At 37.5% G+C, this 25,544-nt stretch overlaps 8 protein-coding genes across 8 annotated transcripts; 4 read left to right on the forward strand and 4 right to left on the reverse strand.

Annotated features, from left to right (window-relative positions):
* Positions 1-324: 324 nt before the first annotated feature.
* LOC113227522 lies at positions 325-13,095 on the forward strand. Its single transcript, XM_026460459.1, has 7 exons — positions 325-412; positions 1,602-1,874; positions 4,798-5,028; positions 11,634-11,747; positions 11,841-11,913; positions 12,379-12,479; positions 12,705-13,095. Exons 1-7 carry the CDS (start codon positions 362-364, stop codon positions 13,056-13,058), a joined length of 1,197 nt encoding a protein of 398 aa, XP_026316244.1. The 5' UTR covers positions 325-361; the 3' UTR covers positions 13,059-13,095.
* Positions 3,856-5,142, forward strand: LOC113227570 (chorion class A protein Ld2/Ld41-like). The gene is made up of 2 exons (XM_026460522.1): positions 3,856-4,108; positions 4,798-5,142. Exons 1-2 carry the CDS (start codon positions 4,058-4,060, stop codon positions 5,113-5,115), a joined length of 369 nt encoding a protein of 122 aa, XP_026316307.1. The 5' UTR covers positions 3,856-4,057; the 3' UTR covers positions 5,116-5,142.
* Positions 6,743-7,774, reverse strand: LOC113227569 (chorion class CB protein PC404-like). Its single transcript, XM_026460521.1, has 2 exons — positions 7,724-7,774; positions 6,743-7,247 (listed from the first exon to the last, which is right to left on the reverse strand). Exons 1-2 carry the CDS (start codon positions 7,772-7,774, stop codon positions 6,795-6,797), a joined length of 504 nt encoding a protein of 167 aa, XP_026316306.1. The 3' UTR covers positions 6,743-6,794.
* Positions 11,399-12,129, reverse strand: LOC113227567 (chorion class B protein PC10-like). The gene is made up of 2 exons (XM_026460520.1): positions 12,043-12,129; positions 11,399-11,935 (listed from the first exon to the last, which is right to left on the reverse strand). Exons 1-2 carry the CDS (start codon positions 12,091-12,093, stop codon positions 11,462-11,464), a joined length of 525 nt encoding a protein of 174 aa, XP_026316305.1. The 5' UTR covers positions 12,094-12,129; the 3' UTR covers positions 11,399-11,461.
* A 3,014-nt stretch (positions 13,096-16,109) lies between the features above and the next one.
* Positions 16,110-17,473, reverse strand: LOC113227612 (chorion class B protein PC10-like). Its single transcript, XM_026460575.1, has 2 exons — positions 17,401-17,473; positions 16,110-16,638 (listed from the first exon to the last, which is right to left on the reverse strand). The coding sequence occupies exons 1-2, from the start codon at positions 17,449-17,451 to the stop codon at positions 16,174-16,176; spliced, it is 516 nt and encodes a 171-aa protein (XP_026316360.1). The 5' UTR covers positions 17,452-17,473; the 3' UTR covers positions 16,110-16,173.
* A 295-nt stretch (positions 17,474-17,768) lies between these two features.
* On the forward strand, positions 17,769-18,993 carry LOC113227606 (chorion class A protein Ld2/Ld41-like). Its single transcript, XM_026460566.1, has 2 exons — positions 17,769-17,831; positions 18,535-18,993. The coding sequence occupies exons 1-2, from the start codon at positions 17,781-17,783 to the stop codon at positions 18,898-18,900; spliced, it is 417 nt and encodes a 138-aa protein (XP_026316351.1). The 5' UTR covers positions 17,769-17,780; the 3' UTR covers positions 18,901-18,993.
* A 3,444-nt stretch (positions 18,994-22,437) lies between these two features.
* On the reverse strand, positions 22,438-23,174 carry LOC113227615 (chorion class A protein Ld2/Ld41-like). Its single transcript, XM_026460579.1, has 2 exons — positions 23,105-23,174; positions 22,438-22,836 (listed from the first exon to the last, which is right to left on the reverse strand). Exons 1-2 carry the CDS (start codon positions 23,153-23,155, stop codon positions 22,486-22,488), a joined length of 402 nt encoding a protein of 133 aa, XP_026316364.1. The 5' UTR covers positions 23,156-23,174; the 3' UTR covers positions 22,438-22,485.
* Positions 23,175-23,433: 259 nt separating this feature from the next.
* LOC113227610 (chorion class B protein PC10-like) lies at positions 23,434-24,681 on the forward strand. The gene is made up of 2 exons (XM_026460573.1): positions 23,434-23,536; positions 24,151-24,681. The coding sequence occupies exons 1-2, from the start codon at positions 23,486-23,488 to the stop codon at positions 24,622-24,624; spliced, it is 525 nt and encodes a 174-aa protein (XP_026316358.1). The 5' UTR covers positions 23,434-23,485; the 3' UTR covers positions 24,625-24,681.
* Positions 24,682-25,544: the final 863 nt, after the last annotated feature.

The following is a 25,544-nucleotide window of genomic DNA, read 5'->3' on the forward strand; positions in this document are numbered from 1 at the left end:
ACATCTCTGTCAAATTTGGTGTAATTTTAATATTTATAAGTTCTTAAGAGAAGTTTAAGACACAGACGTCTTGATCTAATTTAGATTCCAGTCTCCCTGCAGAATTTGTCACAGGACTTGCTTTAGTACCAAATAATAGAAACCAAAGTTTCTGGTTAGAAATATATTTATTATTGTTACATTTTATTTTACACCTGTTCTTTCCTATCACCTGTACTATGCAGAAGGAAGTAATCTCACGTATTAATATTTATTGTAAAGGAAGTAAAGCATTCAAATTATCTATTTTGCGAGTATAAATAGATGTTTTAAATTTTGAAACATCATTCTGGATCTATCCGTTGAATATTGACTAACCAACATGTCTTCCTTCGCTTTCTTGTTGCTCTGCGTTCAGGCTTGCCTGATCCAGGTAAAGTTTTTACCTTTTATTTATTTTTTGAATAATATTATTATGATTTTTATAAGAGTTTAAGGTGAAAAATTTCATCGAAGGCCGTACCTCGGGCCAAAGAACCTACTGGTGACATTTCCCCTTCGAATTATTCTTTGGCGGAAATAGAGACCCAGAGAGCCTTTTGCGGTTTTGGGCCGCTCTGGCGACGGAGCCACGGTTTCAAAGACATGGGAGGAGGGAATTTAAATAGTTTATAAATTTTGACTAATAATAATAATAATAATAATAATAATATCTTCATATAGCTTTTCTTCTTCTTTTTATTTAAGAGCTAGGGCTCTTGTCGGCGGAGTAAACGCCAACCATCACTGCTCAGCGCCATAATTTTGAGTTTCTGATGCAACACGACATCAACTTTTCCCTTATCTCGATACGTCCAGTGAACACTAGGCCAAATTAATTTTTGGACCTGTTCCATTGACTTACAATTATATGAACGTCGGGTCCGCGCTGAAAAGTGTCCGAACTTATAGGGCGTTAAAATCGTATACAGAGCGTCATTCACGCTTTAGTCTTCGTTTGTCAACTGACAGCGAAGCAAGCAAAATTAGACAGTACTGCGATGACATTACAATTTAAATTCAACGTTTTAGCTTTTTCATATGCCTTTACATGTCACTACGTTTAAATAGGTTGACTTGAGACGTTTTTTTTCGTGGTTTTTGTATTAGACCCGTCGTCCATTTATTTGAAAGTCAATGACCTGTTCTATCTTTATTTTGTTTTTGGTTCTTGTTTTTTTTTAGAATTTTGTTTTTTGATCCTTTATATAATAACAATATTAGTCAATAAACATAGATGTTTACAAAAATCGCAGAAAATCACCAAATAAAGTTGGTGTTCATTGGAGGTGTCGATCTGGTCTAAATAACTTCGTGTCAGTCGTCATCTACCATCTTTCGTTAGTCGTCATATTCATCTTCTCTTAAGACGCCCAAACATCTTTCCCCTTCGGTTCTCTATTGTCTTTAATAAGCTTTTCGTTTAAGCCTTATGTACATTATCGCTGCTTGACCATGTGGATTCAAACTGCAACACCTAACCACCTCTTCAAGGGTTGTCTTAGCTAAATAACCGACTATTGCGTAATATATAGCATTGCATAATAATAAATAGCAATAAATTGTAAATTTTCACGTTTCAGTACACATTTGCCAATCCCATTGTCTCAACAAAGCCCTGTGGTCTAGCTGCACCAAAAATTCCTTCATTACTTCCTGCTGTCATCTTAAGCGATGACAGATTTGAAGCATACGAGGGCTATGGTGCCGGTAACGTCGTAGTGTCCGGTGACGTCGGCATCAAAGGAACAACTAGACTCACTGGAACTATTCCAGTCCTGGGTTTGGTTAAATTCAATGGAAAAGTATATGCCTATGGTGAAGCTACTACTAGTGGCAAATGTGGGTGTGGATGCGCTTAAATTGTAAATGTACAGCAGGTGTATGCCAAAAATAGTCTTCTGATTGCCAATGTTTATTACCCCGCTTTTTTAACCACCTCTATCTTACTGTACAAAGAACTTTTCGAAATGAAACAAGAGCTAAATAAGAGAGTTATATTTGATAATAAAAATGTATAATATTCCAATCAAGCCTTCGTATCCTTGGTACAATAAAGTTACATAACATCATACGCCAAAAGTGCTTTTATTATTTGAAATTATTATTATTTTATTATGTTACTAATCTATAACCGGAATAATATAAACAATTTCCTGTACTAAAAAGTTACAAATGTACCATTTCTTTTAATTTATGACCCTGACGCATATACAACTCTCTCACTTATTTTGATAAATTGTATTTGATTGAATAATAATAGTGGCTTATTTCTCAAACACAAATATGAATCTTACACTAAATAGACCCAACGTTAAATATAAGATCAATTTGTGAGATACTAGAGTCCGTATTAGATACTAGACCTGTATTACAGCTCAGTGTGGTGTTGAGTGTGAAATGGTTTAGTTAATAAAATAAAGTAGACGTAGTCTGGAGTATGTCTATGTTTGGGTGTTTGTGTGTGAAAATTACATGAAATGAATATAAATGACACTGTAGTTAATCTTCAAATATTGCCCATAATATACTATTTACTACAAAAATACGGTTTTACTTTTGACTCAAAAAAATTTAAACCTGAAGCTGACGTGATAACTGACAATTTCAATCGAAATCGAACTTAAAATATGAATTAAATATAATTTGAGTTGACTGTTCACAGTTGCGACTATCGCTTCGTTAAGTTCATTTCAGTGATGTCAAAGTCAAAGTCAAAGATCATTTATTCCATAGGTAAAATAAATTTACACTTGAAAACGTCACACGTGCTGACTTCCCCGAGAAGAACGAGAAACTCTAGGGATTGCTCTTTTCAAATAAACTTAAATGCTGTGGAATACACTTTGAATCAAATTTGTGTGGATTCTGGATTAATGTAGCTTTTAAGCTTAGGAATTAATAAAGTTAATATATGCTCCGGAAACTTGTTGTAAAAACGTATACAGTTCCCCATAAAAGAGTTATTTGCCTTGGTTAAACGAAATCGTGGTACCATGAGTTTGGACTTAGCTCTGAGGTTAATATTTTGGATATCTTCTTTCTATTGAAATTATGTATATTTTTACGGGCATATAAAATATTTGAGTAAATGTACTGCGATGCCACAGTCATGATACCAGTCTCCTTAAACTTTTCTCTGAGAGAAACCCGAGAGCCTAGACAGTACACAGAACGAATCGCTCGTTTTTGCAATACAAATATGGTTTGAATATCTGCAGCTTTACCCCGCATGAGAATCTCGTAGGACATTATACCATGGAAGTAACTAAAGTAAACTAGTCTAACAGTACTAACATCGGTAAGCTCGAGTATTCTGTAAGATATTCTGTAGGTAAGATGATCTGACAAAAATATACATTTGTCATTTGTAAATAAGTTGACAAGTTAATGTGATGGCATGAAAATATTTATATAAAAATATACTAAAGTAAACGAGACTTTGGCTTTTTTAATTTAAATATAATAAATTGAGGTTATTTTTATTAACGATAATAAAAAATTCTACCCTACGACAAATCACAATAAGCATTGTGTGCAACAAAAATAACAAGATGCTGTAAAATTTTAATAAAGTCGGCTGAAATCATATGAGATGTATTATTTACCAAAATTTGGTAACTAAAATTGAATTTCGGCAAAGCGTAATATCAGTTGCATTAAGGAAAGCATTTGATTGCGTTACCTAAAATCGTTTGACTTAAAATATAGATTTGTGTCTAAAGAAATACGCATTGTAATAAGTAATAATACAAAACTGGTTTTTTTTAACAAAATGTACATAAGTCAAAAATATTATATAAATTTTGTGTACATGAACAGACTTTACTTAGCCCCTGCAATGTTTTATTTCTAAAATGTTAACAAACTTTGTTACTCAACCACAATTGAAACGTCACGTCGTCACGTTCGCATGTTTTATTATTATTTTAGGCGACTAATTGTTTTCAACATTTATGGTTAATTAAATATAAAAGTGGTCACAAAATGTTGATGTTCATTCTGAATTTAGTAATTCGTTGAATATAATTGTACAAATATGTCCACCTTCACATTTTTGTTACTCTGCACCCAAGTCTACTTCATACAGGTAATATTTGATAGAAGAATAACAAAAAGATCTTTGCATCAATAATAACAATAAACTATTGCAGAATTTTACAAAAAAATAAGTATAAATCTCATAGTAGTATCTTAATATTCAATAAAATAAATATCGTAAAAAATATATTTTTTTAAGAAAACTATACCTGTAAGAAATACCAATCCCTAGGAATTTAAATAAAACCAACGTTACCTCTCTTTGTGATTTCAAAAAGGATAATTCAGTTGTTACGAATGGTACAATATGGAGGTCCGATCACGTTTCAGCTGGTGATTGTACTTTTTTTTTATAATATCAAGTGACGAACAAGTCGTGAGCCTGATACTAAACGACACGCCTGTCCATAGCCGTTGCAGTGTCGTTCAGAGATTCAAATCGCAAACATCTGAGCACTGCTATTGCACCTGTAACCCTGAGACATAAGTTAACAAGTCCCATATGCTTGTAATTTCACCAGTATACGTTACTGCTTGGTGGCAGAAATAGGTAAGGTGTCAGTACTTTTTTCACAAGGACTGCTGCAGCTACTGCTGCCAGAAACTTACAATATAAATACATAATTTGCTTTTGAGCATATAAAGACGTTTTGTGTTGTCGGAATTTTTTATGTGTCCATCTTTCATATTTGTCTGTATATTTGTCTTCTATGACAAAAATTTTCTTTTTTATTAAAGGCGGTGTACAACAAATGCAATTACGGTAACCCTCACGCACCTGATGCCAACGCCGCAATCAACGCTGCTGCCTTTAATGCCGCTGCTGCGGCCAGAGCTGCTGATTGGGAAGCTGGATGGCCTATTACGTACAATCCCGCGCTGGCGAACAGCGGCAAGGGTGCAGGCAACGTGGCAGTGGTGGGTGAGCTGGGCGTCACCGGCTCCACGTTGGTCTCTGGTCTAGTGCCGGTAATCGGCATAGTCAATTTCGAAGGTGAAATCCCTGCTTCTGGCGCCGTCTCCGTCGCGGGATCTTGTGGATGTGGATGTCGATAAAATTGGTTGACGATAAAATAAATGTTTTGTTACAAATCTTTTGTTTTTATTTGGTTATGAATTGAAACATTCGGTTCGTCATTGAGTGTTTTTTGGACATTATATTTAGAACCATAGACCAAGTATGGTAGACCATCTGGTCTGCCATACTGGTCTGTAAGAACGTAATATAGACTGTGTTTTCTCTAAGGAGATGATTAATTTCTAGATGTTATTTGTCTTCGTAAAGTTTTATGTTTGTTTAGTTATTTTTTTGGAAATGTCATATTTATAGAAAACATGATGTATTTTTGTTGAACTGACCACAAGATTCCAAGAGACAAAATGCTATAGACCTTCCATTGGTGTCGTACTCTGGTCTCCTGCATAGTAAACAAGAGTTCTGTCAACTAGGCTTCTACTGAGTAGAATTTAATCAACATTATTTGGTTGCAAGATTTACAGATTTTTCAAGCAGACAAATAAATGTAACTGTAGACGAAGATTTGAAATATATTAGTACTTGTGTCACGATGAAGCCAAAAAATCAAAAGTTGATAGGTCCTTTTCCCGTACCAAAAGCACGGCTGAATAGTCAGCTATGGGTTTCGTTGCAAATGTCACAAAGCTAACTCTAGCTAAAGTTGGCGAGTTTGACCCTAGTGATGGGTTTTCGGGCCATAGGGAATTTGAGTTCATTTCAACAAATTACTACGTATTGGAAACTAAACTATTTTCCGGATCTAAATCTTTTAATTTATCGATTCAATTTATTGTATTTAAGTACACCATTATTATAAGCATTTCCTTGGTCTTTGTGGTCTCCTTTTAGAGGTGTGATGTCTTTTTAAGGTGCTTTTCGTTGTAACAAAGAACAAATATGGAGCCAAAGCGGTCCCCTGTGGAACTTTAACTGTAATTCAAATTTTTATTTAGTAAAAAGTTGCTTCTACGAAATTATACAATATAAATGTGGGATTGGTAAGAATGGATATCCGAAAGTGATGTGGAGTAAGATGACATGCATATATACTATCCGAACGGGCAAGTGAGTGAGATGGTATGAGTGAATATTTGAGAGAAGAATGAACGAAGAAGTGAGGTTGGAACGAGAAGATGGAAGAGAAAGGACGTGTGATAAGTTAATTGCGTAAAAACTTAAGTTTCTTGTTTATTTTTTATGTAAACTTGTTTCTAGAAATAAAATTATATTTTTCAACAATTCGTTGTCCTCATTGAAGTCCTCTTGATCCGCACAAAATAAAAAAGGAACCGACTTCACACTTTACTTATATGTACATGCAAACTAAAACTATAAAGTTAACAATCGGTTACCGGAAAGTGCGCGAAGCCGGATTCATCCCCTAGTTTGCCACCCCAAGAGGTGGAATATGTTTTTGAAATTTAAATGGGACCAATATTGAGGTACCCTCTTTCCAATGAAAAAAGAATCATCAAGATCGGTTAACAAATGTGTAACATACACTAAAAAAATTGAGAGCGAATTGATAGTCGATTGTTGAAATGCTTTTTAACTTTTTTAGAAACTGTATCGACAACAAAATGGGTCTTAGGATTTGGAGGGCAATATTTCTTTAAAAAAATCTGTATGTTGTTTCGTATACACTCATTGGGACGTAAACAAAAACTACAAAATAACAAAAACAAAAAGAAAATTTATTTTAAAATAAACAATAAACTTAAACACAACTGTAACCATGTCCTAACCTGGCAGCAAGTCCGCTGCCTAGATTGACACCAGCAAGGTTAGCCGACAAACCAGAAGAGCCATACGCATTTACACCAGCATTGGCTAAGCTCTCGCTAGTAATACCAACATTACTACCGCAAGCGTAAGAAGTGCCAGCCTCTCCTCCAGTAGGCAGCTCTCCATCCATACCTATAGCCCCCAGTAATGGTAGCTCTCCAGTAACTGCCAGAGGACCTTCGATGACGTATTCTGACACTACAGACACTCCGCTAGGTGCAATGGGTGATGAGGAGGTAACAGTAAAGCTGCCAGCATTTGTTTTGGCACTAGTCAGGCCAGCCGCAATTGGAGAGTTATAGTTAATGCTGCCACACCCTATGTTAGGGATAGGACCAACAAAAGGACGCGGTGCGAAAGAATTGGCGCATTGTGCTGCTACAGTCTGTAACAATAAGTAAGTTGTTAATGACAGATTTATACGAGAGGAGGTTCAGCAGGAGTACTACCAACGCAATGTGAGCATTACTGCATTCCAATTTGAAGATTACGGCTTTAGATGACATTAGAGACACATGGGATTTTATGTCTCAGGGTAACAGGTGACAGAGCAACTATACCTTTGCAATTTAAAACTCTGAGTGGCAATGTAACTGTCATGAGTAGACACCAGGTACAAGACTTGTTCGTTCCGTCACTTGATATCGTAAGGAAAGAAGTAAAAGAACATTTATTTAGAGAGAGACAGAGAGAAAGTGACCATATACCTGATATAATATACCTTATCACAAAAGGATCGTTGCTTTCTATATTTTCTACGTGAAAACATGGGAAGTCCTATTTCTAATTAGAAATCACAAGGGAAGTTTATCATAATTGTGCCAAATAGGTAATTATTAAGAAAATCTTTCTAATAGTTACCTGAAGAATAATTGCTGACGCACAAAGAACAGCAATGGTTTTAGCCGCCATTTTCTTTTTTCTATCGATCACAACGTTACTATAAAGTATGATTTTTGGAAAATCAACACAAGTATTTATACTGAACGATTATATTAGTTTACGTAAGTTGTAATGTAATAATTGATAACAAAATGGTTACAAATAAATTTTCGTTTTGTTTGCAGCAAGAGATTGTTTAGAAATCATTGTTGAAATCCTTATAGATAAAGTTGTTCAGTGTAAAGTATGACATCAACAGCTGCATAGTGCCAAATTTTCCAAACAAATGTGCCTTGTCCATAGGATTACAAAGTCTAACAATGAACTTCGACAGTAATTAATACAGCTGGTCATCGTACTCATAGTAATTGTTAAATAGTTTTTTAAATATTTATTTCTATACTATATTTCGTAATAAGAATTATAACAAAGGGGATTTAATAACCGAGCAAAACATATATATTTTCAACGGTAGTTTCCGATTTTTGACGTTATTAAACATTTGGATATTTCTTTTCAAGCTGTAATCTGATAAAACTTAGAACAATTCACATTTTGTAATTAATATTTTTTTCTCAAACGTGCTCGGATATGTTGACATTACTTTCAAGAAACGAACACGGAAAGTTTATCATTTATAGACCGTGTGACTTCTTCCCGGCCAAGGCCTACAAAGTAAGTATGAAAAACCTAAATCTAGTAAACTGGCAAAAGACAAAGTCATACAGCCAACTGCCCAGTGTTCATACTCGTACCGCTCATTAAAAAAAAAAGAAAATGGCGGTAACATTTAAACTAGTGTTTTGGTATTCTTTTGCTTTTTCGTTTTTTTTTTGTGTTTTGGTCGTGATAATCTCAGTACTAAAAAACCGACCTCAAAAGTACGCTGAATTACATATAATTACCAAGTTTTATTGAAATTGGTTACCGGAAAGTGAGTAAACCCGGATTCATCCCCTAGTTCGCCACTATACGGGACTTGACACAGGAGATAATAAAAATCGGTTCTCACTACTCAAAGTATATTGAGAGAGAAGAACGCCTTGAATTGGCGAATAACAAAATCACCCATTAAAATAATTGCTCCTTACAATATTTAGACGCTACTTATAAAAATGAATCTTAATGCGTGAACTGGCACCTTTAGAGGTGGGTGATTTTCTTCAAAATTAAATGGGATCCTACCCTCTATCCAACAAAAAAAGAATCATGAAATGAATGAGAATCTCCTTCTTTTTTGAAGTCGGTTAAAAATGTGTGATAGTGAGAAGAGCAATTACGAAAATACAATAATAGACACGGAAAAACGGAGACAAAAGGTATGCTGATTTGTATAATAAATTTCTTCCTGCAGACCAAAACACTGGACACAATAATTACATTATCGGGTTTGCGTGCACAACAAAGCTAAATTAAATTATGTAATAAAATAATTTAAAAAAGTAGCAAAAAATATTAAGTTACTTCAGATTCAGATAAATACATATTTCATATTTTAAAATCTAAAAAATGGATGGAATAGCAGATAAATATTGCTCCTTGATTCGCATTTTAAAGATAGCTAAGGATTTACTATCATGTACAGTAATGGGAAGTGCGTTCCAGCTGCTCGCATGAACAGTAAACGAGTAAGAATAAAAACCGGAATTGAATGATGGAAAAGATAACTGGGACCTAACGAGAGAGCGACAAGGCTTATTCTGGGACTTGAGAAAGCTGAAACGCTCTTTCAGATACCTGGGAGAAAAAGGATTATGTAGAATATTGTAAAGAAGAGAGACGATATGCAAATTCCTGCGGAGACGAATCGATGTGCCAGGAAAAACAATTTCTTTTAGCAATTGTCCTAACACATCAAATATTACTTTTAATATTAGTGAATAGTTTCCTCTCTTTAGTCTTTTACTATTTCCTCACATTGTTTGAGAAAAATACTATACATGCCTCGGCGGGTACGGGGATTGCTTGACTCGTATTAATACAAGGCCTAGCTGACACTCGCCCTTGTGCGTCATACTCGTCCAGTAAACTCTTACTTCCCGGCCTCTGCAATAATAATGTACTAAACTTAATTTCGTTTAATTTAATAGGTAATTACAATAAAGGACTATGTTTAAGGTCGTAAATAATTTTATGACATTTTCCTGGAACTATCGTGTTTGGGCTCATTAAAAATGGCTCAGTAAATATCGGGTGTTTTTTAAATATTGATTTCAGTGCATGAGTTGTTTTAAATTACATTTTAATTAACATATTATATCCCACTGCTGGGCAAAGGTCTCCCAAATCCTCCGTTGCTCCAAGTCTTTGGCGATCTCCCACCACTCCTCTCAAACCCATCAAGATCGTGCCGCTAACGCTTTCTCGGCTGTCCCCGCCGTCTCTTTCCATCCTCGGGCACCCAAGGAGTAACAACGTTAGTCCACTGAGTTGCATCCGGCTGTAAGGGGGTCCAAATAACATCTTTCGGAATCCAAGCCAACCTCACAGGCTCGTGGTTACACCCTGCCGACCAACAAACGAGACTCTGGCGCTCCACCACCCCACTGGATCAGCGGGGTGGTATTTATATAACTTAATAACTTATTTTTTGTGCTACTTGTGGAGATTGGTAATTAGCCTTTTCACCTGTTACTCAACACGTATTTATTGTTAAAAATTCGCAGTAAATCTTCCTAAAAATAAATAGATATAAATAAACAAAAAAATGAAAAAAAAAAAATTGACAAAAATAAAATACGTTTCATTTTCCAGACTAAACTGCTGCTTAAATAAGATAAAAATTAAGATATGTAATTTCATTGTAATTTTGTTAAAGCCACATCTATCCTTAATGATTGAGTGAATTAATGCCATCAATGCCAATTCCGCCGACACTTTATTGAGGCTCAACTGCTGTAGCGAATCGCAGCAGTAACTACAAATCTCTTTTGTATATATTTTATTAAACTTTTAGTTTTATTTAAATTGTAAATTTATACGTGATTGTTTCTGGCGCCTTTTCGTGATTCGTCTTATCTTTTTTTGCTTTGATAGCGACTTACGTGTTTTGTAATAACATTATTAAACTGTAAGTACATTTGCTTGGCCTTGTTCACACGTTGTTAGCACCCAAACTTTAACCCATTGATACAGTCCGCCACAACTTCCATTGCAACTAGGTTTTAGCAGAATAACAAATATTATCGTAATTTCAATATAATCTCAGTGGAGTATCACTGAAATAGCAATGACTAGTGGTTTTTAGAAAATTTGCAGATTTTTTAATTGAAAAATAATTGCGCAATTGACGAAAATTGAGATGAAAAGTGACGTTGAAGTCGACGATGGAGCATGCAGACCTAAATAATACCTATTCACTCTCGCCTTGAAAAGGTCCACGTTATAACATTCACGGAACAAGTCTGCAGGCAGGGAATTCCACTTCAAAGTCGTTAACCATATAAATGTGGAAGCAAAACGTTTCGTGCGAATCTTTGGAATATCCACAATATAGGGGTGGAACCTCAGCCTACGTCTAGTCCTTCGATGATGGAAAGGAGAAGGCGGAATTAATTATGCAATTAAGAATTGTGCAGAACTGGCTTCTTTATTTTGGTGTTAACTTCTTATACACCCCGTGTAACATCAATGAAAGAAAATGAAAAAATATAGTACCATGGTCAAAAGTTTATTTCATTCTGGTTTGTAATCACTTAGGTCTTAAGACTATTATTTTCAGTAGCATCCACAGGGCGCAGCCTTGAACGAGGGAGCAGGGTAGGCACGGGGGCCAAAGGCTTTTGGGCCGAAAGCAGAGCCATAGCCGGCATTGTAGCTCGCAGTGTCGATGCCAGCAGCGGCAATGCTGTCGCTATCGATGCCCACCAGTTCGTTTCCGCAGCTGTAGGTAGCTCCAGCTGAACCGCTGGTCGGTAGCGAGCCTTCCAGAGTGACGGCGGCGAGCACTGGGAGATTACCAGACGCATCAAGCATGCCTGAAATGTCGTTTTCGGAGAGCACGGTAAGACCGCTAGGTGCGTAGAGGGAGGAGGAGATCACACCGAAGCCGCCGCCGCTAGTAGATGCCGAGTTAGAAGCGATGATGTTGCCGTAGTTAACCGCGCTGCAGCTGGGGGCCCAGGCGATGGGAGCCGGCGCTGGCTTCCACGTATCCCAAGCAGGGGCACGTAGGCACTCAGCAGAGATGGTCTGCGCAAAGCATAGTATCAACAAAAAATAATAACAAACAAAACGTAAGAATGAATGTCTTAGCTAAATGTATGAATAGGAAACGATGTAAGGAATATTTAACAAACCTGGACGAAAAGTGCAGAAGCGCACAGAACGATCATGGATACCGACGACATTGTAATGAACTTTGTGAGGACTGACTCGAGAATGATGACCTGAATTTCAGGTGAAGCTTTTATACAAACAATGACATGACACAATATAATTACCCAAGGTGTTGGTAATGACATAGGTGATTAATTGATTAACAAATAAAACACTGAGTACAATTGCAATGTTTCGTAAAATAGATAGGCAAACTAAGATAAGAAAGTAGTGAAAGTAAGTAAACCAACAATAACACGTTGAAATTAACTGAATTTCGTAACACTTAGAATGCGAGCTATAAAAGGTTCACTAAGGCTATTTGACACTATTCTTTGTTCAGCAATTCGTTGAATACCAACTAAAAATGAACTCCTTCGCTTTCTTGTTACTCTGCGCCCAGGCGTGCCTTATCCAGGTAAGGAGCTTGCTTTTCTTTTTGTTAACGTCGTATTTGGCGTGTAACATAAGATATTTAGAATCCATTGTCTATGATACGCTCATTCTCATTTCCCTTTTTTAGTGGGTAGTGCTCTGCTGCTTTCTCGATGTTAACATAGATGTGTTTCTGCATGAGGCGGCCGACAATACGATTTTGAAATTCGTCTAAAATTTCAACAAAGTGTTTTAATTCCAATTTCAGGCGGTGTACACGAAGTGCGGTCTTGATTACGCTCCCGCACTCGCTGAAGCTGAAGCCGCTGCTGCTGCGGCCAATGCTGCCGCTGCTGCCAACGCTGCCGCTGCTGCTGCCAATGTCGTGGTCAGAGATGCTCGTTTGGGCGCTGGTTGGGTCGGCCCTGCTGCATATGCTCCCGCACCGTACAGCGGCCATGGCGCCGGTAACGTGGCAGTAGCCGGCGAATTGGGGGTAGCCGGCTCCACACTGGTCGCTGGCCAGGTTCCAGTGCTCGGCGCTGTCAAGTTCAACGGACAAGTGCCCGCATCTGGCGCTGTCACCATCTCCGGATCTTGCGGATGCGGATGCGAATACTAAGACCTTCAATTGGCAGACTATCAGATAAAATACACTTTGATTTGCATTGGAATTCTGTTGTTTCGTTTATCTTTTTTTATTACAGCTTATAGAAAAGTTTTAATTATACAACAACGACATTTTCGATCTATAACACACGTGATTCCATTTTGGCACGAGTGCGACTGATTTGAATTCCCCCAAAGTCAAATTCGTAAACTTAAATTTCTCTTCAATCGAGATCGGAAGATATTTTGAGTTACTTGGATAGTGTTGGTTGTGATTATGAGGTGCATTGATTCTTAAACAACTGAAAATACCCTTTTTAACCGACTTAAAAAAGGAGGAGGTTGTCAATTCGACTGTATTTTGTGTGTGTATGTATCGCGTAACATACACTTCAATATTTGTAAGATAAGATAAATTTATTTCAATATAACTTAATCTAATTCAATGTAAGTAAAACAAATATAAATAAAGCTATTATAGTATTCAAATAAGAATGAAACTGGGGAATCTAGATTACACATTCTTCATAGTAAAGCAGTTTTAATAGTAACATCTGAAGTGTAATTGCAATGCCTAAACTAAGTAAATGTATTTTAGGCATCATTTGTGAATCGATTTCGCTGGTTCTGTTTTTGTTGGAAAAGGGGTACCTCAACTGTGGTCACATTTAAATTCGAAGAAAATATTCCACCTCTAAGGGTGGTATATTAGAGGATGTGGGCGGCACAAGACAGGGAGAGTTGGCGTGTTCAAGCGGAGGCTTATATCCAGCAGTAGATGCGTTGAAGGTGATGATTATTTGTTTCACGTATCACGTATTTATTTCATGATACATGTGAATTTATTGTACTTATACTATTTCCTTTTGCTATAATTAAAATATTCTACTTCTGAGTGTGGTAACTCATGGTACTACGATTTCGTTTAACTAAGGTAATATAACGATTCTTTTATGGGGAACTGTATACGTTTTTACAATAAGATTCCGGAGTATATATTAAGATTATCATTACCTAAGTTTAAAACTTACATTAAAAGTATTTCAATTGAAAATTCATATTACAAAATTGAAGAGTGTGTATTAGATAAAGATGAATGGAAAGACGACTTAAGTCTAGAGCTCACACAATTAGGAATCAAAGTGTATTCCATAGCATTTAAGTTTATTTGAAACGAGCAATCTCTAAGTTTCTTGCTCGTTCTTCTCAGGGATGTCAGCGTAGTGAACGTAGCAGTAGCTTAAAAAAATACATTTTCAAGTGTAAAAGTTTTACCCTTAGAATAAATGATTATTTGACCTTGACTTTCACTGTAAATTAAGGGTTGTATCCGGTTCATTGAATATCACCCACTCTCAATTAACCGATTTCAGTACAACTTGGCACATAGACCTAATTCCAATGAAAATAACATGTTAATTAACCATGAGACGAAATAGTTGCACATGGTCCACTCACGTGGACATAGGTGAACCACGGGTAGAAATAATTGCTCATGATCCACCCAGGTGAACCAGCTAGGTGGTCCAAGGACAAGAAGCGACCTAGAGCTATTTCGGTGATAGAAATGACAGATTGATAAAGAACTTTGTACTGGATTTCGGCATTTGGCGCCGCCAGTGACATCTAGTGAAAAATTTTTGTCTTTCTTGAAGACGGAGTAAAATGACAACTTATTGCGCAAAAGCAAGCAGGTAGTGATTGCAGTCGATAAATATTTTATCGACTGTCGACTGAATATTAGTCACGCTTATGGAAAAAATAGCCGAAATGTAGTTCTCGGCTTGTCATTCGTCCAATAACTGACCACAGGTTAGGTAATTTGAAATGTCAATTTTTATAATCTATGTAGATTGTGTGCGGTGTATGTACACCGCATTTAGAATTAAAAAAAAATACAAAACGGAGACGTATTTTAAAGGTTTTCATTTTAATTCAATTTAGATAATCAAATTTGTAATAGGTACACGAAGCGAGGAAGGGTGAAGAATGACACCTAAATTTCCAAATGCGCAACGGCTTTTATTGACGTAGTTGTATGATATGTAAGTATACTTAGATGAAAGCTCATAGAATCGTCGTTCTGTGGGATGGGCGCGATTACGTCTTCTATGTATGCCACTCATAGACCCTATGATTCGATACAAAACAATTTCCTATTGCAACTTAAACGGTAATTTAGTTAACACTTCGATAGCGAGGTCTATTTTGATCCCAACGCCATCCAGCGGCAAAGCGAGGTTACTAATATTTTTTGTACGTGGTGTTACAAATCTGTTTATTCTTGTTAAAATGTATATGAATAAAAATGTATTTCGATACTACGTCCATGACATTCAAAATTTAAAATTTTTTTTCAAAATTTATGTCCTTTCACAATCTATTGTTAAAACTGTCGACGACGACTATTTAAAGTTTTATAAAAACTGACAAACCTGCAATTGTTATTTTACTCCGTCTAAAAAAAAGACAGCTTTAGATGTCGCTTAAAAGGTATGAAAAATAGTTTCATTTTTTACGTGTAATAATCCCAAGAAATAAAAATAGTCCAATGAAAACCCAAGAACTTAAAAAATCAGAAAAGTTCCAGATTACTGTCAAGAAATTTTACTAAACCTTATTTTCAGAATTTAAATCAAATTATGACAAATATATTAAACTAAAATCAGCAACTTGTTCTGTCCGTGGACAAAACGAAAATGATAAAAAAAGAGATTTTTATTTACTATAACGAAATTTAACTAAAATATAGAAAATATTAATACCTAATTGAAAAGTATTCCTATATGTCTATTCCTCAATTTTAAAACAATTTCAACAGTTTTTTGCTTTTGTGTAAAATGATCTTAAGTTACGTGGTAAACACTAACATTGGCGACGATCGCCGTAATTTGTATATTATTTATACAAAACTGACACTGGCCCAAGTCTAGTAACCGCCATTAAAGAAAAAATAATGTAAGGTCATTGGTTAAAGCTTTGCTCATAAAAATTACGTAATGACCATGTGACCTGTAAGTTTTGTAATGAAGGATATACATATTAATGAAATAAAATGACGGAATATAGCGCGATAACTAAAAGTTTATTTATTTTTATTTTGTAAACACTTAATTTATTATACCTTTTCAGTAACATCCACAGGGAGCAGCTTTGAAAGAGGGCGCAGAATAGACACGGGGGGCAAAGGCTTTTGGTCCAAAAGCAGAGCCGTAACCGGCGTTGTAGCTCGCAGCGTCGATACCAGCAGCGGCGATGCTGTCGCTATCGATGCCCACCAGTTCATTTCCACAACTGTAGGTGGCTCCAGCTGAACCGGTGGTCGGTAGCGAGCCGTCCAGAGCGACGGCGGCGAGCACTGGGAGGTTACCAGAAGCATCAAGCATGCCTGAAATGTCATTTTCGGACAAGACGGAAAGACCATTTGGTGCGTATAGGGAGGAGGAGATTACACCGAAGCCACCGCCGCTAGTAGATGCCGAGTTAGAAGCGATGATGTTGCCGTAGTTAACCGCGCCACAGCCGGGGTTCCAGGCCATGGGGGCCGGCGCTTCCCATGCCGGAGCACCACGCATGCACTGTGCAGAGATGGTCTGTGCAAAACACAATATTACGTTAAATTACGGCTAATATACAAGGGTCAAAGTATTAGCTACACACATGAAAACAAAACAAAAAAGTAATGTTTTTTCCTTTGTGATTTCCGTTTTAAAGAACTTTTCGTTGTAACAAAGAACTAATCAGGAGCCAAGGTGGTCCCCTGCGGAACATTTACTGTATTTAAAATTTTATTTAGTAAAAAGCTGCTTCTGCGAAATGATATAGTATAATAAAAAAGGAACCAACTTCAAAGTTTACTGATATGTACATAGAAACTCAAACTAAAAAGTTAGCAATCGGTTATCGGAAAGTGCGTGAAACTGGAAACATCCTCTAGTTTACCACCTTCAGAGGTAGAATATTTTCATCAAATTTAAATGTGACCAATACTGACGTATCCTCTTTCCAACAAAAAAGAATCATCAAAATCGGTTCAGAAATGTAAACCGAAGTAATCGTGTACAGCCGGAATTACAGTTGCCTGACGTGTTGTTTCGTGACGCTTCGGAACTATCGGTTTCATATACACAGTACAAACCGTCACGACAGATTACGACACACTAATATCTAAATCTAACCATATTAAATTTATAATACCGATACCGTTCTGACGCGTCACGACACGTCAGACAAATGTAAAACCGGCTTTACATCAAAAGAAATATACCGTCGAATTGAGAACCTTTTTTTTTGAAATCTGTTAAAAAGAATACAGAGAATATTCTAACATGTAAATAATATAGCAATAAACAAACCTGAACGAAAAGCGCAGAAGCGCACAGAACAATCATGGATACGGACGACATTGTAGTGGACTTTCTGAGGACTGACTCGATAATGATGACCTGTATTGCGAATCAACCTTTTATACAAATCAATTACGAGACACAATGAAATTGATCAAACTAGTTGCAACAATATACGTAATTAATTGGTTGCCAAATGATATATTGGATTCAATTTCAATATTATGTAAAATAGATACGGCAAATAACGATAAGAAAGTAGCGAAAGTTGATAAAACATAGGTACTGTCGACTGAATTTCCCAATAGCTAAAATGCAAGGTATAAAAGGTTCTCTAAGGTTATTAGACATTATTCTTTGTTCAGCAATTCGTTGAATACCAGCTAAAAATGAACTCCTTCGCTTTCTTGTTACTCTGCGCCCAGGCTTGCCTTATCCAGGTAAGGGTGTTAAAATTTTTTCTTTTCTTTAACGTTTATGTGTTTAATAATGTGATTCATTTCTATTTCATGTAAAAGTCGTGATATTGGTTTGATCTTCAATCTTGAGAGGCCGTGGGTTCGAATTCAGGAAGAGGTGCAGACCTCTAAGTTCTTGGAATATAATTTGAAATTTTTCATGAGCGTTTCGGTGAAGGAAACATCGTGATGATGTAAATCCCTGGAAAGAGACCTGTGCTCAGCAGTGGGACATGTAAAGGGTTGATGATGATTATGATGAACTATTTAATATAAATTCCCTCTGCATTTGCTGTGTTTTTTCGCCGTCACATGTAAGCCACTAATTAATCCATTTTAAATTTGTGATATGATATGCAATAAACATTAATAGTGGACTTTCTGTGATACTCGTGATACAGTAATTGTGCCCGATTGAGCGCGCGTGTAAAGACGTTAGATGGAAATAGGAAAGAGTGTATATGTAAAGTTATTGAATTCAATTGTAAAAACATACCATTCAGACGCCTATGTCTATGATGTGCACACTCACCTGTCCCAAATGTGCAGTGCAATACTGCTTGTCAACGTTTACAAAACCCACACATTATGTTACAAAGAAGTGTTTCTGCAAGCCGGCAGTACGATTTTGAATTAATGTAACATTTCAATTATAATACAGAAAGTGTTTTAATTTCTATTCCAGGCGGTTTACACCAAGTGCGGTCTTGATTACGCTCCCGCAGTCGTTGAAGCTGAAGCCGCTGCCGCTGCGGCTAACGCTGCCGCTGCAGCCAACGCTGCCGCCGCTGCCAACGCTGCTGCTGCCAACGCTGCAGCCAGAGATGCTCGTTGGGGCTCTGCCTGGGCTGGCCCTGCTGCATACGCTCCCGCACCGTACAGCGGCCATGGCGCCGGTAACGTGGCAGTAGCGGGCGAACTGGGGGTAGCCGGCTCCACACTGGTCGCTGGCCAGGTTCCAGTGCTCGGTGCTGTCAAGTTCAACGGACAAGTGCCAGCATCTGGCGCTGTCACCATCTCCGGATCATGCGGATGCGGATGCGAATACTAAGATCGTAAACGACAATGATGTACTACAAAATATAGTTCGAAAATTGGCATTTTATTTTTATTTCGTTTGTCCTACTATTGGGAGTCCATACCATCTTAGCGCTCGAATTCAAGTATTTCCCGTACCAGGGTCACTGGCTTTATTTCAGAACTTATTTTTTTAGAACCGAAATTAAAGGCATTTCAAATATATACCCTTCATCTGTACAAAATGTTATTCAAAAAAATAATAGACTGACTGGGAAACCCAAGCTTCCTTGCCCAACGCATTGGCATAACAATACAAAGGGGGAACGCTGCCAGCATCTTGGGCACCTTGCCTTGGGTTTCATATAATTTAAAAATCCTACTTTTACTTTCTAGTATTCAAGCTTTTATAGTCGTTTTTACCTTACCTTATATCATCAAAATGTACCTATATCGTGTAGCATCCGTATTCTATTTTAGTTCATTTGATATAAATAAAAATCATTGGTATATAGAATTTAAAAGATTTGATTGGATCTCAGTTGTCTCAATAATTAAATATTATTATTATTATCGTATTTATTTTAAACTCTCGCCTCTCCCAAGGCCTAAAAGATTTATTTTGAATTTTTAAATGGGAGAGGCGGTATTTCCCGGCAATGGCACAGTCGGCCGGGGTCAGGGACTCAGGTCCAAGAATCGGCGAACAATACGTGCCGTATCGAGCAGGACCGCCTTCTGCATTTGTGCTGGAAGCGACACGCCACAGAAATCCAACCGCCTCAAGCGGTTAGAAATGCTGACTGGAATTAATTATTTATTATTATTATAGAATAGAATAGAATTATTTATTTCAGGCATAGACCCATATAATTTGTTAGTAACATTTATACTTAGAACCGAGTACTTTAGAATTGGAGAATTAAATCTGTCTGAAACCATTTTCAGGATGCTGTTGTGGTTATTTCTGACACGAGTCATGATACTATTTTCTTCCGCAATCACTTGGAAGCCATGTACTTGCGCCTCTGCGAACATGCCTGATGCACTGTAATCATCTTGGGAATCCCAACAGCATCCTGAAAACTTTATTATTTTGAACGCGTAGGGTGTTGTAAGCTCGTATACTTATCACACAGGCCGCTCGAGTAAAATGATTGGCTGTAAGCTTTGAATAAAATAATTTTAACATCGATAGAGCATCTCCCGAACATGCGGGCCAGCATTTGCATCTCTCTGACAACGCCCCACGCTCCCTTTCTATAATCTTGGTCAACAAATTAAATCATCACTTAGTATGTGACCATGATATTTAAATTTTATTACGACTTTCCGTGTAACTGGATTTTATTCCAGTTTCACTCTTAGATTCCGCAAAGTTGTCTTTTCCTGTTCCGGTCGTCCGTAACTTTGCTTCAAGTTTTCGCGAGCTTTGATTATTTTGAAAAACCAATAAAGCGCTAATTGAACAAAAATTAATACTTACGTATCTAGAGCGTCTGCAATAAAACTCAAGAAATAGGCTTTTCAGTGACAACTCGTCTTTTTAACCACCGAATGGACATTTTCTTACGAAACCACACTACTGTGCAATATGTTGAGGTACGAAGCAAATTACATGCTATTTGCAATGGGACCCTTCCTGATGCTGTAACTGATTGTTTTAATTAATTAGTCATCGCTTACCAATTTCACAGCGTAACCGAAAAGATCTGACGAGGTTTGACCAAAACATACTTAATGGTAAACAAAACACTGTCTTCGCTTTGAACTCGCGTGCAAAACCTAATTACGCACTTTGATGATATACCTTGATAATTAGCCAAATTGTTAGACCACTGAAAAGACCCAGGGACTATGTAACATGTGACAATGATTAATATTTCGTTCCCAGATTGTAAATGTCGTTGATACCATGTTTAAAATACAGTCTTAAGAATGTGTGTAAGGGATTTCAATTAAACGTTAATGAATTAATGCAGTATTTTGTTTATTTTGTAAGCATCAATTTGTCTAGGCCGATTCTGAATAGACAACAGAAATAAACTTAGTGATAAAAAAATTCGTAGTAATTGAAAAAGTATTTTTTTTTTACAAAACATCTTTTAATCTTTTGATACTTAACTTAATTGTTCATCACTTTTAATTCTAAAATTTAATTATCAGTGCTTTAAGTTTGTTATTCACTGAATGGATTCTGTGAGCCTTTTGATAGTCACCCAAAACCAAGGACGTGTTTCGTGATCTTTTTTGGACGGAACCACGTTTATTTTGTAGTAGTATAGTATTTGTACCTAAAAACAGTGAACAAGTTTTGTTTCGGTTAAAAACGCACTGTTCCATAACATAGAATTAATCAACTGCCTCCGTGGCCGAACGGTTACCATGCCGTGAACGGTTACTGCCACGCAGAGGTCCCAGGTTCGATTCCCGGGCCGGGAGAAATAATTTGTATGACCTACATTTATTTCTCTCGTGAGTATGGGTGTACTTTATGGTTGTCTATGTGTGTGTCCATGGCACCCGCGACACAGGGTTTCCCTAGTGCGGGGCTATGTTGAGTGTGTGCGTTGTTGTTGTTATATAATTAGTTTAAGCATTTAATTATGTATAGTTGCCTGAAATGCGCTATTAAAGTGTTTAGGTCGTTTGTAGATTCCGGACATCGGTAATATTAATTTTAAACTCGCTAAAGGCTCGTTTCGTTTACGTCGTAAGGTTCTATTTATCGTTGGGTGGCTGTCGCATCTAGCCTGTTCCCACATCACGACTATCTGTCGTGACTGTGTCGTGGCCGTTTATTTGATCGTCACAAATCTGTCGTGTCTAGCTGTTCCCTCTAAATCATGACGAAAATTTATCGGTTCACGGCAGCCGTTTTATCGTTTACAAGACAATCGTTTGAAGCTGCGATTAAATGTCATTCTAGCTCTTCCCATTGACACGACAATCTGCCGTCATAACGTCAAAAAAGACGTAAACGACAGTTAATCGTGTTTTTATATCTTAATTTAAATATACAAGTCACTTTAAACGACTATCTGTCGTCACGTCCTGAGGGCTCTCAGGGTTAGTGGTTCGTAGTTCGTGCTAACTTATTTTTTGAGCACTTGGCCCTTTGGTTTTACAAAGGATACTTTTGATTGGAATGTACCACATATCTAAACCTAATAATAATAAAAAATATTTTCTTTAGATATAATTTCTTTTATGATACCTAGTGACAGACAGTGTAAGCGTTACGCCTATCCATGACAGTTGCATTGCCACTTAGAGCTTTAGATCGCAAAGAACTGAGGGGTACTGCCACTACTTGCCATTGCCACTCTGAGACTTATGTTGACAAGTCCCATGTGCCTGTAATTTCACTAGCACCCCATAATATTCATAACTGGAACGCAGCTATACTCAGGCTACAGCCACAGATCGAGAATGTCGAAACTGCGTGATAAAAAGTTTTCCATAAACCGTAATGAAACTGCCTCCGTGGCCGAACGGTTACCGTGAGTTTGGATGTAATTTGTGGTTGTCTATGTGCGTTATAATAATAAGACAAACGAAAGAACACAAATGCTATTATCAAAGTATATTTTGTCTGATAGTCTACCAAATTAAGATCTTAGTATTCGCATCCGCATCCGCAAGATCCGGAGATGGTGACAGCGCCAGATGCTGGCACTTGTCCGTTGAACTTGACGGCGCCGAGCACCGGAACCTGGCCAGCGACAAGTGTGGAGCCGGCTACCCCGAGTTCGCCCGCTACTGCCACGTTACCGGCGCCGTGGCCGCTGTATGGTGCGGGAGCGTATGCTGCAGGGCCAGCCCAGCCAGAGCCCCAACGAGCATCTCTGGCCGCAGCGTTAGCAACAGCGGCAGCGTTGGCGGCAGCGGCAGCGTTAGCCGCAGCGGCAGCAGCTTCAGCTGCTTCGGCTGCAGGAGCGTAATCAAGACCGCACTTGGTGTACACCGCCTGAAATTAAAATTAAAAACCTTTCTGTATTATTAAGGAAATTTTAGACGAATTCAAAATTGTATTGTTGGCTGTCACTTGCAAAAATACATCTTTGTATAAGTCGACAAAGTAGCAGAGCACTAACAACTGGAGAAAAGGGTATGTAGAGTGAGCGCATCATAGACATAGTACAAAGAGTATCTTAGTATCTTGTGAGGTACACAAATAAAAAACACATAAAAAAAAACAAATAAAAAAATACAAAAGAAAAGTGCAAGAGCCTTACCTGGATAAGGCAAGCCTGGGCGCAGAGCAACAAGAAAGCAAAGGCGTTCATTTTTTAGCTAGTATTCAACGAATTGCTGAAGAAAGAATAATGTCAAATAGCGTTATTGAACCTTTTATAGCTCGCATTCTTAGTCTTACGAAATTCAGTTGATTGCACTCATGTTTTATTAACTTTCGCTACTTTCTTATCATGATTTGCCCTATCTATTTTACACAATATTGAAATTGAACTCAGTATTTTATTTGCCAACCAATTAATTGCGTATGTTATTGCCACTAGCTTGGTCAATTACATTCTGTCATGTTATTGATTTGTATAAAAGCTTCACTCGTAAAGCAAGTCATCATTCTCGAGTCAGTCCTCGCAAAGTCCACTACAATGTCGTCCGTATCCATGATTGTTTTGTGCGCTTCTGCGCTTTTCGTCCAGGTATGTTCATTGCTATGTGAATTACTTGTTTGAATATTTCCTATGTCCCGTTTTTCTTTTGTATTCGCATATGCAATACTGTGATCCGTAATAGCCGTCATTTGACGTAATATTATGTTTTGTACAAACCATCTGTGTACGTATACAGTGTCTGTGTAGTGCTCTGGTATGCGAATCGCCCGTATTATTTCTTAGAAAATTTTTCCTTTGACGTTCGCATGTGCAACTTAGACTTTGATCAAATTCAAATTCAAATTGTTTATTTGCTTCAAATATGGTATAAAAGTTGTAGCAAAAAAAAAAGGAAAACCAGTGCAAACATGTTTCGCATATCCGATAGCATGCAAATGTCTAACAATATTATCTTGACTGACTATTACAATTTTAAATAAATAAGTCACAATTTTCACAGATTAAGTATGTCAAGAATTAAAATAATAATAAAAATAAAAATTAAATAATTAGAAAAAAAAAATGTGTCAAAAGTTACAAAAACAAAATACATCTACATGTCAAGAATTACAAAAAATATTTCATAATTTTTTTTTTAAATAATACTTCTGTTATGTTTAGTATGTTACCCGTCATCTTACGTGATATTATGCTTTGTACAGACCATCTCTGCTGAGTGCTCACGTGCCCCTGCTTGGGATGCGTGGAAACCAGCGCCGGCCCCCATCGCCTGGGCTCCCAGCTGCAGCGCGGGTGACTACAGCAACATCATCGGATCTAACTTGGCATCTGCTAGCGGCGGCGGCTTCGGTGTGATCTCCTCCTCCCTCTACGCACCTAGCGGTCTCACCGTGCTGTCCGAAAACGACATATCAGGCATGCTTGATGCGTCCGGTAGCCTCCCAGTACTCGCCGCCGTCGCTCTAGAGGGCTCGTTACCAACCAGCGGTTCAGCTGGAGCCACCTACAGCTGCGGAAATGAACTGGTGGGTATCGATAGCGACAGCATCGCCGCTGCTGGCATCGACGCTGCGGGCTACAGCGCCGGCTACGGCTCTGCTTTTGGACCAAAAGCCTTTGGTCCCCGTGCTTACCCTGCTCCCTCGTTCAAAGCTGCTCCCTGTGGATGTTACTGAAAAAATACAATAATAAGTAAACACAAAACAGAAAGAAATAAACTTTTAACCATCGCACTGTATTCTTTTATTTTACTTCTGTAATATAGAGCTAGAGAGTCTACTAAATCGACGCTGTAATTTAAGAGAGCTATTATGGTCATCAATTAACCAAATGACCACGACTTTAAACTCTATAAGTTGTTCTCAGAGCAATCTTAGATCTTATAAAATTTACAGCTCTAAAATATTTTGTTTATGGTAACAAGTGATGGTATGAACAAGTTGTGTACCTGGTGTTAAGCCACACGCCTCTCCATAGCAGCTGCAGTATATACCACTCAGAGCTTTAAATCGCAAAGCTCTGAGACACGGCCATTGCACCTGTCACTCTGACACATATATAGACAAGTGCCGGTAAATTCACCAGCACACTTACCCTTCAAAACAGGAACGCTATAATAATCGCACAAATAGGTAAGGTGGCAGTACTTCCTTGGACGAACTCAAAAGAACAAGATAGTCGATGGGGTCAAAGAGTTCTTGAGTTACGATCGCGTATACACAGCATTTTTTATCCGCAAAAGAACAATATAGCCTATGGGGCATTGACTTACAATTATATGGACGTCGGGTCCGCGCTAAAAAGTGTCCGAACTTGTAAGGCGTTAAAATCGTATACAGAGCGTCAAACTCCGCTTTAGTCTTCATTTGTTCGACTGACAGCGCGATACTACGTTGATATTACAATTTAAATTCAACGTTTTAGCTTTTTCATATTCCTTTACATGTCACTACGTTTAAATAGGTTGACTTGGGACATTTTTTCGTGGTTTTTGTATTAGACCCGTCGTCCATATATTTGTAAGTCAATGCTATGGGGCCAAAGAGTTTTTGAGTGACGACCGCGTATACACAGCCATTTTTATCCGCAAATGAAC

Source organism: Hyposmocoma kahamanoa, unplaced genomic scaffold (assembly GCF_003589595.1).
Source record: "Hyposmocoma kahamanoa isolate Upper Pololo Valley unplaced genomic scaffold, ASM358959v1 211, whole genome shotgun sequence".
Classification (NCBI taxonomy): domain Eukaryota; kingdom Metazoa; phylum Arthropoda; class Insecta; order Lepidoptera; family Cosmopterigidae; genus Hyposmocoma; species Hyposmocoma kahamanoa.